The 16,084-nt window shown below is 37.9% G+C and overlaps 1 protein-coding gene across 18 annotated transcripts in view; it reads right to left on the bottom strand.

Moving 5' to 3' along the window:
• Positions 1-15,750, bottom strand: part of GPHN (gephyrin) — a 645,091-nt gene extending 629,341 nt beyond the window's left edge. For 8 of the 18 annotated variants that reach the window (XM_040477431.1, XM_040477437.1, XM_040477439.1 and 5 more), the window contains exon 1: positions 15,014-15,077. In XM_040477431.1, coding sequence (XP_040333365.1) covers positions 15,014-15,077 — 64 coding nt within the window. Of the gene's footprint in view, positions 1-5,631; positions 5,704-15,013 lie in introns of all 18 variants that reach the window. The other 10 variants (XM_040477422.1, XM_040477423.1, XM_040477427.1 and 7 more) reach the window with 3 other exon arrangements.
• Between the last annotated feature and the right edge of the window lie 334 nt (positions 15,751-16,084).

The following is a 16,084-nucleotide window of genomic DNA, read 5'->3' as shown; positions in this document are numbered from 1 at the left end:
AAAATAAAATAAAATAAAATAAAATAAAATAAAATAAAATAAAATAATAAAATAAATAAAATACCATACCATCCCTCCTACAGCCATTCTTCAGTCTAAATTCATTGTTCCTTCCTCTGTGCACCCACAGTATGCTGCTTATACTTCTATTATGGCTCTTCACTCTGTCTTATACTTACTTGTTTTTTAATGTTTATTTATTTTCGAGAGAGACAGTGCAAGCAAGGGAGGGGTAGAAGGAGAGGGAGACACAGAATCCAAAGCCAGCTCCATGCTCTGAGCTGTTAGTGCAGAGCCTGACACGGGGCTTGAACTCAGGGACGAGATCACGACCTGAGCTGAAGTTGGACGCTTAACTGAATGAGCCAACCAGGTATCCCTTATAGTTACTTGCTTTCATGTATGTAAGTAGACCCTTTCCAAAGGAAAAATATACTCACTTAGCCAGCTAGATCAGCCAAACCAATCCTGGAAATCAATGAGTAACAGCACAGTAAGATAACTTTCATATTTGATTCTATATTAACAGTGGCAAAGTGAGATAGTATATACTAAATGCTGCTGTCCCCTACTCAAAGCAGTAAGAGATTATTATGAATATTCAAGATACTGAACTAATCCCAGTCCTTACTTTAGTCTACTCTCCAAAAAATGAAATATCTGTACGCAGATAGCTGAAGAAAGAAGTAAATTAGTCCTGCAGTGGGGAAACAAATTATTTATGAAATTATTTTATCTTAATAAACAGATGGTTAGGGAAGAAATAAGTAAAACTATTTTAGGATTATATATTCAGCATCATTTTTCTGTTAACTGACCCTACTCCTGTCCACATGGTTGGTACAGCATAACCTCTATCCTTTGATCACAAATGACTGGTCCAGGACAAAGTTCTTCCTCAAAAATTTTAGAAACACAACTGTGAAAATAAAGTCAGTCCTTCTCTGGATGGCTGAAATGGGAATATATAAATAATACAGAAACTGTTGATGGCACTGTTTTTTCCATTGTGAAAAAGGCAAATCTGTGGTGAAAGAAAATAAAACTTACAGAAGAAAGCAAAAATGAAAAACAGTCCTGAGGACCTTCAAACCCTAGATCCAATATTCCTAAGGCTTCATCCTATACTTAGGTTTTATGAGATTAGACACCCCATTATTCTTATAACAAACTTCCTCTTTACTAAAGCTAGTTCAATTTGAACAATTCTGCGATAGACAGTTACTTTGACGACCCCCAACTAACCACTCTTCCTAGTATTCCTAGTCTCTTCCCACGGTGACTCTGGGCTAGTGCTATGACCAATAAAAAATGGTCAAAATGAAGCTGTGCCAGTTTCAGGCCTATTCCTTAATTGGGCTGGCAGCTTCTGCTTCCTCCCTCTCATAATGCTTGCTCTTGGAATGCTTCTTGGAACCCAGCCATCACACCATGAGGCTAATGAATCAGCCATGTGGATAAATCCACATGTAGGAGAACCAAGGCCCTGGACAACAGTCCCATTTAAGCCTCCAGACGACTGCAGCTATACCAGAACCCCAACTAATGCCACCTACAGCAGAACCACTGAGTTAATTTGTAGAAATGTGAGAGGCATTAAACTGTAGTTTTAAGCCACTAAGTTTTGTGATGGTTTATAAATGTAAATTTTAACTAACATAAAAGTTCAATTCACATACAAGTAATTTGGAATTATACTTTTCTAACACAGACTATGTCTTGGAGCATGGTTTAGCAAACTATGGCTCTTGTGCCAATTCTGGCCCACAATCCATTTTTATAAATAAAGTTTTATTGGAATACAGTCGTGCTCATGCATTTACATATTGTTTATGACTACTTTCATGCTACAAAGGCAGACCTGAATAGCTGTGACAGAAATCATATAGTCCAGAAAGCCCAAAATATTTACTATCTGGCCTTTTACAGAAAAAGTTTGGTAAATTCTATCATACAGTACTTGGCAAGTGTTTTTAATATATGACTTAAAATGTAAACCTACTTTACAACTAACTCCTCATACTCAAAGGATGGATGACACTATAAATATTTAGTGGTTTTAGCCTCACATAACGTGAAGCAAATCACATGCTTGCCACATGCTGAATGTTTGTGTCCTCCCAAAATTCATTATGTGAAAATCAGTGCGATGATGTTTGAAGGTGAGGCCTTTGGGAGGTGATGGGGTCATAAGGATGGAATTAGTGCCCTTAAAAAAGAGACCCAGAGACTTCCCTTCCCACTTTTGCCATGTGAGAAGACAAAGAGAAGATAGCTGTCTATCAACCAGGAAGTGGACCCTCACTGGACATCAGATCAGCTGCTGGTACCTTGATCTTAGATTTGCCAGCCTCTAGAAACATGAAAAATAAATTTCTGTTGTTTATAAGCCACCCAGTCTATGGTACTTTATTAGAGCAACCCAAAAGGACTAAAACAATATTGAACTGGTCTGTATTGTTTGTTAACAAGTCAGACTAATATATTAATCAACAGAGTAATAAAATCAGATCCATAATTATTTTGCTTATCAGTTCCTACTATGCGGGTAGGGGATCTCCATTTCAAGTTTCTCATATATTAGATATGACCCACTTCTGAATTGCATTAAAAATCAGAAAAGCATGAATGTTTCACCATAATGTATAGTTGACAGGGTTTTTTTCCACCTAATAATACTTCACAGACCGATCTGCACAATGCTGTAAATTCTACAGATTTTCTTTTGGCATCTGATATTTCATAAGTATTTCCCCCTTTTTATACATAATATTCCTTTGCCTTATACCCCAACTAATTGTTACTTCAATCCAAGCACAATCAGGCCCAAGTCTTGGCTCCTTATCCCTGGGGCTTACTCTTTTCCTCATCTACCAATTAAAAATCTCTCTTCTACAAATCAACAATCATCTATGTAGTTTTATTTTACTATTGCTTTACCACCCTGTATTACTGCATCATTTGTATAATATTTAAAACTTTTCTACTTTCTTTACTATAGAATAGAACTCCATTAAATTACCCACATAGGTAGAGGCAGTTTTCTCCACAGATCTTAATAAGACTTGAAGAATATCAGAAACAGTTTCCCATCTATACTTTACTTTAAATGTATATATCAAAAATCTCAAATTGTCATTAGTTATTACACTACAAATACCATCTTCTTACCCTAACAGCCCAAAATTTAAGATAGAAAATAAGAATTTAGATCAAGACAACCCCAGTATAATAATAATCTTTAATGCTGCTCCTAAAAGAAGATAATACGAAATAGTGGAAAAATAACATGAAGATAAACCATGACTAGATCAGTTATCTAAAAGATGTATTAGTGGGGTAGCAGACTGGCTCAGTCAGTAGAGCATGCAACTCTTAATCTCAGGGTCATGAGTCAAGCCTCACATCACACAAAGCGCTTACTTAAAAATAATAATAAAATAATAATAATAATAGCAGTTATATTTATGGATTTCCATTACCATGTTTATAAAGGTAATTACATTCAAAGTTATTACAATAAACAAACATTTAATGAGTACTTATTATGTGGGCACGTTCATTAAATGTTTACAGTTACCTCACTTATCACAACAACCCTCTAGGGCAGACATTGGTATTACTCCCCATTTTACAGATGAGAAAACCATAGCTTAGAAAAGTTAAGTAACTCTAAAAATTTAACTTCATTTAATTTAGGTATAAACCCAGGTGGTCTAATCCAGAGCCCACTATTCCAAGTATCTGTGTGATCCTAAAACAATAGTGTTCATTAGAATTATAGGTCTTATTTTTACAACAGCTTTATTTTAAATATGTAAGCAAAATATTTACAACTTTTTGCAGGGGAGGAGTACTAATCTTGGCTTTCCAGATCTTGATATATATCTGTTAATTAAAGAAGAAAAATGTAATACTTCAATACATCCAAATCACTAGCATTCTTCTAAGCTTGACAGTTATTACATGTATGTAATGTTTATTCCAAGTCTTAAGCACTTTGTGATTTGAACTCTGTAGCATGTGATATTGAAGGAAATAAATTGCACATATTATGCAGTGGAAGTAACAGACATTTATTTCCATTTATATTTGGTATGAATGTCAGTGTCAATGTCTAGCAATTTTTCCTATTTGAAGTAAGGAAGGCATTTCAGATCAATAATTGTGCTGTCAGTAACAGATTGTAGATAACATGAATACAAGCAATAACAGAATGGTAAATATGAGGCATGTTCTGAGTTTGAGATTAATAAGATTTTAGAGCTGAAGGAGATTTTAGAGAGCATCTCTTCAACTTCACACTTCACAGATAATGATACCAAACTCCCACTGGAAAAATCCGAAACAATTTGATCCAATGTTCTTTCTCATGTAATAATAACAAAACAAGATTGCTCTTTCTAGTTTTCACTATCACAGATTTTCTGAATAATATATTCAGTCAATATTTTAATACAAAAAAAAAGAAATGGGAATTGGTAAGCAACTGAATGTGTGTGTGTGTGTATATATATATATACACACACACACGTATATATACATATATATATATATATATATATATATATACACACAAATCCAAACTAAAAAAATCTTCATGGTGGAGATTATTATAGGTAACCACTATTTCTACAGCAAAAAGCTAAAAGAATAAATATAAGGGTCTTACACGGACTTCCAGAAGACCATTTATAGGGGAAAAAAAACACAATTTCCCAAAGAAGTATTGAATTTTGGTGTGCCTTGAGAAAGTGTTCCATTCTCAAAAAGTTTTAGAAACACTAGACTAAAGTTCAACAGGATCCACAACCATAATATCACTCATGTCTTTTATGCTAATATGCTTTAATATATTATGAATCTCCAAAAGAAGGGATGTTATACAGCACTTTTTTTCAAATTTATTTGAAAATAAAAACCTCTTGGGGCGCCTGGGTGGCTCAGTCAGTTGAGCGTCAGACTTCGGCTCAGATCATGATCTTGTAGTTCGTAAGTTCAAGCCCCGCGTCGGGCTCTGTGCTGACAGCTCAGAGCATGGAACCTGCTTCAGATTCTGTGTCTCCCTCTCTCTCTGCCCATTCCCCACTCATATCTGTCTCTCTCTGTCTCTCAAAAATGAATAAACGTTAAAAAAATTAAAAAAGAAAAGAAAAGAAAAGAAAAACCTCTTCACACCATACCTATTGTAATATCTCCCAGAGAAGTGTTGCTAGAACAAAATTTAGAAAACACTGGAAGAGATTGTTCATAGGAAAAAAAGACTAAAGACCCATAACTGATCATAAATTTAAAATAAAGTAACGTAAAAAGGCTGTTGTAAAAACCAGTAAAATCTTACTATTACACGTATATTACTATTCTAAAATGTCATTAGATAAGCATTCTTAAACACAGCATGAAGAAGTGGAAGTCAGTCATAGTTAACTGACAAATCAATTAGCCACTATTGATATTAAGGGGTCCCTGAGTTTAGCCCACTAATTCTCACAACTTGCTCCAGTTTGAATTTATAACTATCTGCCAGAGAACCCTTTTCATGGAAGAAGCAGGAGAAAGAGGAAAAGGAGAAAGCAGGAGAAAAAGGAAAAGATGTAATAGACTATATTCTTAGGGAAAAAAAGTACTCACTCTCCTAGTCATAATGATTGGTTCAAAGAAGGACAAAGGAGCAACTTGCATCATACTCAGGAAAACAAAGCACTGAAATGAAGAGTAAGAGTTCATGATTATATTAATTCCCTGATCACACTGCTTGAGATCCTAAAATCAATTCTTCCTCTATACTCCTACATAGCTACGTAAATTAGTAACTTCCCATTTTCACTTAATTTTGAGCTAGGTACCTGTCATTTGCAGTAAAAGGGTACTAATCCACATATGTAATTCAAGAAAGAGATCTCAAAAGAACCAGTTAAGTAACAAAAAAGATCATACCAAATGAAGAGGAGAATATTAATTATAATTAGTACATTATTTTTGGAAGGCAAGTTTCTAATTTCTATCAAAATTTTAAAATTCATATACCAATGACCCAAAAAGTCTAGAGTAATTAATCTTACATTTAAAAAAACTCACAAATATGCAATGATAAATGTACAATGTTACTGTCTACAACATTTGTCACAGTGAAAAATTAGAAATCTCAAGGTTCATCAATTGAGGATTGATGATTAAATACAGAATAACCTATGACTGATGATTAAATACAGCATAAAAAGAAAATATCTATATGAACTAATTGTTACATGCCAAGAAGTATAATGTGTTAAGAGCTCACACTCTAGGAAGAGACTACATGGGTTCGACTTGCGGCTTGGCCTTTAAATTTCGCCCATCACAGTAATTTGAGCAAATTACTTAATCTTTCTCTGCTATAATTTCCTTAACTGTAAAACAGTGATACTATTATGAGGATTAAATTAATAGGCTCTATGACAGGCTCTAGAAAACCATTTTACATTTGGTAAGCTCTCAAAGTTAACTATTATTATTTTCACTAATACAAAAACATGTCCAAGACATGCTGGAAAGGGTGGTAGGTGCAGAATACTATGTATGAGCAAAGATCACAAATTCAAATGACAGAGCTAGGTAAAGAATATAAATAGGTTCAGTGGGAATTGAGAGAAACTGGAGAACACATGCTCTATTTCCAGGGGACAACCACTTAACCAACTATTGTCATATGAAAAAGAGGTTGCCATGTTGCTGAGTCTTAAAAAGTTAAAAATATGGGTTTATATGAAATATATTTTTAAAATATTAGAAACACACTTTTTTGTAAAAACACAGCCGGGGCCTAATGAATCATGTGTATTGGTCAGTTATGGCCATCGGTCTGCCAATTTGCAAACTCTGATGTAATAAACATATGCTTGTATACAGAAGAACAAAAATAAAAATCTTTTTCTTATTTTTAAATGTTTATTTTTGAGAGCGAGTGAATGGGGGAGGGGCAGACAGGGGGAGACAGAAGATCTGAAGCGGGCTCTGCACTGACAGTAGAGATCCCCATGGGGGGCTTGAACTCATGAACCATGAGATCATGACCTGAGCTGAAGTCAGATGCTTAACCAACTGAGCCACTCAGGCACCCCAAAATTAAAAATCTTAAAAATGATTAACACTAGAGAGAAAGAGACTGGGAAAGTAGAATGGTAGGGCTTTATTTTACACTTTACCTTTCTGTACTGTTACATATTTTACAATAACACAAACATACTCCATAAGTTTTTAAAATTCATTAACAACATGCTAAGTATTCAGAAGCTATCCCATTTGCAACTAAATTCAAATGTAACTACTATCACGGAGACATCAATGCTATCATAGCATAATTTTTTAAATTTGCATTAGGATCAAAATTCACTATTGACTCTTAAGTGGAAGGGAGAAAAGGTGATCACATTTTTAATGTTTCATCCTTTTTGTGTCTGAAAATAGTATTTACCCTATTCAATTTCTTGTGTCCAAGATATCCAAAAGTTCTTAACCTGAATTAGACTTTAAAGATCATTAATTCTAAGTATACTTTTTTCTTAATGTTTGTAAAAAAAAAAAAAAACTTAACAGTACATTTCCACTTAGCACTCAAGCTGGTCTCTTCCTTTCATGAGTTTCTGCATTTTTATTAACATTTTCAGCATCAGGCAGACACAATTAGCCATGATCCTGAAATGTCAAAGTACAAAGAAATATGTAAATTTCTTTTGGTCTTATAGTAATAACCATCCCTTCTCTAATGACCTCAACCCAAAAGTGAAAACAATCATTCTTTAGACCTGCAAGTCTAAATGGATATGCTACCATGTTTAATTCTTAGGAAGGTAGTTCATGTGCTTCCCAAGGGTATAGTAGATTAGAAACTAGAAGGTGAAGGGCAACTTATAAAGGCCATAAGGATTAAATAACAGGCGCCAAATGCTTAGAACAAATTGAACATGTTTATACCATGTATATAGGCCTGATAATTGTTAGCTATAATTACTTAAACCTGATTGAACAAAAATAAATTATGTTCAATATCTTCTATGTTAGAAAGTAGGAAATATGTAATGGTTTAAAAATTTGTGTCAAAAATGGCTTTACACGAAAAGTTTTGATGTTTATACTTAAGTAATCTACATCAAAAAGAAAATATAGAAGCACTTTATTCCTTGAAATGCAACATAAATGAAGCATGAATTTGTCAATATCCAAGTTGACTAAATAGCGTGTTCCTATTAATGCTAAAATATAAGCTCCAAAAGGACTAGGACTGTATTTGTCTTATTCACTACTGTATCCCTCACTTTAGCACAGACCCTAGCACATAGATGTTGAATACTGAATACATTATTTCCTTTGTTCATCACATTAACTCTATTAAGTAAGCATAATTACCCCCACTCAAAGCTAAGGAAACAGAGGCAAAATGCAGTTAAGTGTCTTGAAAGTCATAGAAGACGTAGAACTTTTGATTCCTATTTTATGCTATTTTGACCATCAGAACTGACCTTCAAAATAACATTTTCAGAATTTCTTCAACCTATAAATTTTTCATTTTTTAAGATGACATTTTTAAAAATTACTATAAAATTACTCTAAAATAATCCTCATAAGACTTGCCCATCAACTAAGAAGCAAATATATCAAACCTGATAGTATAAAAATGTTTCAAATACACATTATTAATATCATCCTCTTACTAGCAATATATAGAAAAATACTAAACCCCTGAACTGTCTTCTTACTAGTAACAGTGAAGTTCTGGTTAACCTAAGTGTTTTTGGGTAGCTGCTTCCTAAGCCACTATATAAATGTCACACCACCCAATTTTTTTTATTATACATCTCCTATGCCATTACTTCATTAATAGGTGCTACAACAAAAGGACACAAAAGACGTAAAGCACACAATCTTCTGTTTCAAGAACTTTAAAACCTACTTTGACTAAGATGTTTATACATGAAGACATTACCAAACTGCATCTAAGCAACATATGATGAGAAAAGGAAGATTATTAAATATACACTCCAAGTTAGACATATATGGTAGGCATTTTCACATACATTATGTCATTTCTTACAACTCTGTGAAATAAGTATTGCCATCCTCATTTTGGAGAAGGAAACTGAAATTCAGAGAGATTAAATGACTTCCCAAAATAAAGACCAAATCTGGGTCTGAAATCTAAGTTTGTTTGACTCTAAAGTACTTTTGTCTTTTTTTAAAACTATACCTTGTTGCCTCCCACATATACATGATTACAGGGTATAGACAACATTTATAAATACTGCAGGAAAACAAAGACATCATCGTAGAGAATAATTTCTAGGATTTTGTTGAGGAAGTAATGCTTGAGCTAAGTCTGAAATTAAGTAGAAGACTGACACTACTGATAACAGAGGATTATCAATGTCACAAAAATTTTTCAATGTTTATTTACTTTGAGAGAGACAGAGCATGAGAGGGGGAGAGGCAGAGAGAGAGGAAGAGAGAGAAAACCAAGCAGGCTCCACACTATCAGCAGAGTCCTACAACGTGGGGCTCAATCTCACGAGTCATGAGATTGATCATGACATGTGGCAGAAATCAAGAGTCTGAAGTTCAACCAACTGAGCCACCCAGGCGCCCCAACACAAAAATTTCCAAATGAAAAAAAATCTAAATATTTTTCCTTCAGTTTATACTGACAGGACTTAACCTCTGAAATTTTATCTTTTCTTCTGTTTCTTATTCTCTTGCATTTTTCTAACCCCTCCCATCATGATTTTCATTGAGACAAAAAATATTAACTAAGTCTGATATCCTATATTTCTCTTTCCAGTTGTTCAAGATGCTAAAGTATAGAAACATTGCCATGAGAGTTTAAAGTGATCTTAGAGAATGACTCCTTCTGGTTAGTGGTAAGAAAAGCTAAGAGTTAAGTAATATTACAAAACTTTACTGGCCAATCTAGCATTAGAAAGCCAGTCTTCTAGTGTTCTTCCCATGACCCAGTGCTCCTTAAATTTTTGGTGTCAAAGGACCAATAACAGAGAAGATTGATGAGGTCTGGAGCTGTAAAATGGGTTTACTTGAAATTTCTTTGAAGTTTCTAATTTTATCTTAACAATTCATGTGAATTCTACATTCTGTTCCTAATTTACACATACTTAAAGCGGTTTAAATTATACATTGTCAAGTAAAATTGATACTAAGACTTAGTAAGACTAAAATTGATTCTAAGACTTAGAATCCTTAAAGAGTATCCCTTGACACAATATCATGTACCCAATATGAAAAGCAGGACACAAATTGTATAATGCCCCTTTTTACCACATCTCATTTCCTTGCCCCCTTATTTTTCAAATTAGGAATTTTTTTTAAAGCATATAGTAAGTTTAATTCCATTCTTTCAAAATGCATACTTACTGGAAAAACTGTAAAAATAATCGGGTTGTTTAATTATAAAATTTAAGAAAGTTTAATTAAAATTAATATATTGAACACAAATTCACTTATGAATTCATTGAACAACCTGGATACAACTTCTACATGAAGATACTTCATTAGACTTTTGCTTTTGGGGTGGTTGCTCAAAAATTAAGCAAGACTGCATGCTATCCATACTAACTACAGTCCCAAATACTTTTGAGCAGGTTAAATAATCTTTTCTTCTTCTGTGGTATTTATCTTCTCTGCCCAGATGTGAAGGAAAAAAATCTCTTGTGGTTTCATTGCTTCTTTTTTAGGATCTCTTTTTTTTTTTCCAAATATGTTTCCTTGTTCTTCAATCCTATTTACAGGAGGAAAGTATAAGTTTTATCTATTTTACTGAGTGTTTCACAAAGTACTTTATTTACCTTAAATACGAATATATCACCAGTAAGAATAAAATTAGACTCTTATTGTTTCTTCCCCAGCAACATACTGCTGATTCTCCACACCTCAGTTAATGTCAAATAGTCATACATGATTTTAATATAGTTAAAACTCTTAATATATAACAACATAGGTACTGCTAGCCTATAAGGTTGTTAGCCAGTGATGATAGTATATTCATTAGAAATTAATGATTTCCTACTTTAGCTAAACATTTAATTCTCTAATATGTTGATTTCAACCAAAAATTTGTGAAAGAATGACCTAGTTTGAGGAATAGGATTCTTTTTAACAATGGTCATACAGATCAATATTGGTATGTTTGCCTGAACACAAAATTCCATTCAGTAGAATTTAAGTTTGGTTTGCAATACGAATTTGCCTAGTTAATGACAACACCTATTCTCAAAACAAAGATATATAAACATCAATAAATAAGCTTTTCAGAAAATGTACAAGGATAAACTTGAGGAATGAAAATAAATGCCTCAACAATTCTAGACTTACATGATTATAATCTCCTCGGTTTAGAATCTGTTAAATATTTTCAATGACTTTATTTATGAACGACTAAAATACTGCCTATATGTAATATATTTGGTGTTCTACTTTACAATTAGTTTTTAATCTCTATTATCTAGTCTTATATTTGTTCTAATATCTTCTACTGATTACAGATCCCTATTCTCATTATCTATATTATATAAATGCATGCATTCATTAGTTTCCTGATGTTTCTGTGAAGCTTTAACAGTTAGAGAACTAGTGTGCTCCCTGGATAAAGAGTTTATTTAGAAATAGAAAAAAGTAGGTGAAAAGTGACACATTAATATATAATGAGTCTGCTATAAACCTAAAATGTTTCCGTGATAACCAATTTTTATGTACCTAAATGTTCCCATTTTCCTGATAATTAGCATAACTAAAATAGCCATGTCACACTAATTATTATAATCTAATTTTCAAGTCCAAAATGATTCAAGACCATTAAGCAAAAAGAAATGCCTCTGCTAAATATTTTCCTACCACTGTTTCAAAATTCTAATATTTGATGAGAATTTCAACAGACTGCATACTACATCTATTTGCAAAATTCATAGCCAAGATGAAGACTAAAAAAAATACAGAGGATGAGAAGTTTCAAAGTATACATATGATTTTTCAACAGATAATAAAAAATGTCACAATGAAAGTCAATTAAAGACTTGAGAAATGACAACACAATTTCACCAAAATACAAACACATTGTAAAATGTGTGCATAGGTAGACAATACTCTCAATCACCTCTTAAAAATAGATAAAAATACTTATCATTATCATGAAGCATGTAGAAGATATTTTCTAAAACACGCTCTCCGCCTTTAAGAGAGCCACAAATTATAACTCATAAAATCACAATTTTAAGTGAGGCCTCTTAATTCAATTTTCTTAAGTATGAAGTCATAGTACTAAGTTCAATAAAGAAAACTTTTACACAGTAAAACTGCGAAACTTTAAGTTATATGAGACACAAAATCACACAACATAGCTTCATTTTTGTAGGGTTTTTTCTTGCACAAAATCACATGGAATATCAAGACCACAAATTTTAAGCTGTCTGTAATAAACATCCTCTATTTGCAGACTGAGAACTGGTGTTTTTCCTCTGATTCTTCTGTTTCCAGGCTCTGTCGAAGTTGACTTAACTTTTCAAGTAAAAACATAAGTTATTTCTGACTTCACATGTCCATTTTATCATCACATACTATTGTCCTCCATTACCATTTCTTCCAATTCTGAAACTCCTTTTTCGTTCCTTCAGCTATATCCTTATTCTTGACCCTAGACTTTTCCCCCTAAACTACTGTACCTCATTTTCATGAGACAGCTTCTCCAGATTACTGTTAATTCCACTGCCAAAGTTTTCTCCTTGACATCTTGCCTGTGCCACCTACCTATTCCACCTAAGCTTTTCAAGGTCCTTGCATTTCATTTTTATTCTGCTCAAGAACCTCATCCTCACAATATATTCATTTATAAGGTTGCCACTGACTTTCAACTCCCCTTTAAAATGCCAGTTTCTTCTTACCTTTAGTAAATGAACCAAATTCTCCCTTCAGATAGTCACATTTGCTCCTAATTCATGTGGGAATGGAATTCCATTTACACTTAGCCCTCAAACACACCGTAATTTATTTAAATAGCAGCACAATAATTACATACATTGTTTCTTTAGTTGTTTCCATACCAATATTATCCCTATTGTACTGTAGGGTAAGAGATAAGGGCTGTTATCTTTCAAAGCATTCTGTACACCTATCTACTGTGTCACTTTACCCAGGTAAGAAGATTCACTAAATAAAACTATTAGGGAAAGCTTAAATTAACAACAACAACAACAAAAAATTTTTTTAAACGCTATGGTTTAACTTGAAAACAGCTTTGACCTTTCGTTTCCATGGACAGCTGAAATATTTTGGATTCTATTAAGCTTCACTCTTACTACTCTATCATTTTTCAAAACTGGCTGGACTGCAAAGAGCAAGTTGAAGGCTGATAGAGGCTGTACATTTTTTACACCCGTGATTAGATTCTTTGAAAATCAGCAGTGTCAACTCTAAGAATTCTGATACAACTGAATCTTCACACAAGGCAACAGTTTCAGCACCAAAAGAAGAGAACAGCGCATCATCTGCTTTTGGGGGGGGGGGGTTCCCCTCCCTGCAACTGGCTTACACTAGTTTCTCTATCCCAGGGGCTTTCCATTAGGAAAATTCAACAAACCACCATTAACATCTGGAAAGAATACCACGGCAAGGCAACCCTTTTACTTAAAAGAGAGGAAGGGGTGCCACGGATATCTCCTTTTCATAAAACTCAGCAGCCAAATAAGCTTAGCACTCAATATCTACCGACAGAGATTTTTTTTTTCTACCTAATAAAAGCAAGTCTCATTCAATTTAGTCCCTTCTCGAGCACCGTCTCAACCTGTCAGAATTTGACAAGAGAAAAAAAAATAAGAAGTGAGGGGCGGGGGACTAGGGAGACACAAGGATTCCCGTCTACATCTCTTCTTTTTCCAAAATCACAGCAAGTGTGCCTTGGATTTCCTTCACTCCAAACTAAGCCCTCAGATTCCAAATATAGTTCTTTAACCCCCACTTCGCCACTGAATTACACACAAACGTTGCCAATTACAGAACCACAGCAGAACCCCCAACAAATTGGCTTGCTATTCATCTCGGAAGTCATGCCCTGCAGCAACTGCCTACCGCCGAACTGAGGGATATTACCCAAATACAACGCAACGGAATCAGACATGCAGAGCACACACAGCTTCTGCGAGGGAGGGAAACGAGACCCAGGAAAAGTGCGCTGCTCACAAGCCTTGGGACCAACCGGAGAGGGGGGTTCCCAGAAAGGAGGGGGACAGAGAAGCCCAAGTCGGGGAATCCTACCCTCTCAAATAAAAAGCCCCGGCCGCAGGGTGCAGCCCGTCCCTCTAAGAAAACCAAGAGGCGGGCAGAGAGAGGGCCCTTTGCTGGGGAAGGCGGAATGCAGACACTTTCCGAGGTCTGGGTGCAAGCGATCCCCCACCTCTCGGGACAGACAAGGGGTGTCCCACGGGTGGTTGAGGGGATGCCCGACTGGCGACGGGTAGCCTGAGGCAGAGCAGAGTTTCGCCTGATATTCCCCAGTGTGGTGTCCGGCCGGTGCCCGGGGCAAGCACAGCTACAGCAGCGCGGGGCCGCCAGCGGAGGGGGGAGGGGAGGGAGGGGGTGGAAACGGGAATCCCCCCTCTCTAAGACGAGCACTGGCGGAGGAAGCGCGCCGGCCAGTCAGAGCGGCGTGCTTCAAGCTGCGGAGCCGGGATCCCGCCGCCTGCACCGGCAGCAAGGAGCCCCGCAGCGCCCGCCGCACCAGCCCCTCAGTCCCCGGGGGCCAGGGACTTCGGCTGCGAAGGCACTGGGGCCTGATATCCCACGGGCCGGCCCCAGTTCCTGGGGGGCCCGCGGGAACACCCCAACCTCCGGCGGCTCTCAGCGGTTGTAAAACGCGCCCCCCCGTCCCCCTCCTCAGTCTTCCCTCCTCCCGAGGCCGCAGAGAAGAGTCACCACAGACGAGACGCCTGAGACTAGTCGGGGACAGCGGCCGCGACGGTCCCGGACCTCCTCCCCCGGTTACCTGTGAGGACTCCGACACGGATTTGATGGTCGTGGTTAGTGAGGATCATTCCCTCGGTCGCCATGTTTCCCAGCGCAGTCACCGCACTGACAGGAGCCGGGAGAAGCCGGAGCCCGGAGCGCGCGGGCCGGGAGCGCGCTCGCCTCGGAGAGCGCGAGAGCGAGAGCGCCCGGGGAGCTCGCGGCGACCGGGCAAGGAGGGGGAGGCGGCCGGGCGCTCCGCGGCCTGCGCGGGGGAGAGGCCCGGCAGGGAGTGCGCGAGTGCGCGGTGGGGGGGGCGGAGTCAGAGCGCGCGACTCCGCGTCCAGGTCGGAGGAGGCTAGCTGCGGTAGAGGGGTCGGGGGGGGCGGGCCGCAGGGGGGAGAGCGCGCGGAGGCGTCCGACGAGGCCGCTGAGACCGCGACCGCCCTGCGGAGAGCGAGACCGAGACCGGCTAGATAGCAGGAGAGTGAAGGGAAAGGAGTGCACACGCTCGGAGGGTTGCGGGGGCGGACTCGGGGACAGGGGCGGAGCTACACCGCGAGGCGTGGAACTCGTGGAGAGTGAGGGGAGGTGTGAGAGCTCGGGTTGCAGAGTACTGGGAGCGGGAAGGAGGCGGCCCAGCCCGAGAAGGACGGAGGAACGCTCCTGGGCGCGCGAGTAGCGGCGGATTGGCTGGAGAACGCGGAGCGGGTGCGCGCGGGACGCGAACGCCGCCTCAGCCGAGCCCCAGACAGAAGCAATCCCCTGCCGAGCCAGCGCGTCGTGGTTAGCCGCCGGCCAGCTCTCCGAGCCGCGGAGCCGCTCTCCCAAGGGGAGGAGAAAAGGACTCAGCATACGGGGCTTCTTCGTGCAGCCGCTCGACCCCATGAAAGCGCCAGGAAACCTGCAAGTGGCTTAGAAAGCTACGTGGGTGGCAGAACGGTGGCCACTGAAACAGAGCCCGCCGTAGTGAAGGAGTTATCCTGTCCCGCCTCACCTTCCCGCTTGCTTCGTCAGTCGGCTCGCCCTGCCGGAGGATTTCCATTTCTTCTCTGCTTTAGGATCCCATTTCCAAGTGTGTACCCACAGGACGGTCCTCACAAGCGAAGCA

This window comes from Herpailurus yagouaroundi, unplaced genomic scaffold (genome assembly GCF_014898765.1).
Source record: "Herpailurus yagouaroundi ecotype Mexico unplaced genomic scaffold, PumYag 141, whole genome shotgun sequence".
NCBI lineage: Eukaryota > Metazoa > Chordata > Mammalia > Carnivora > Felidae > Herpailurus > Herpailurus yagouaroundi.
Note: the sequence above shows the minus strand (reverse complement) of the source record. Positions and strands in the feature narration are given on the sequence as shown.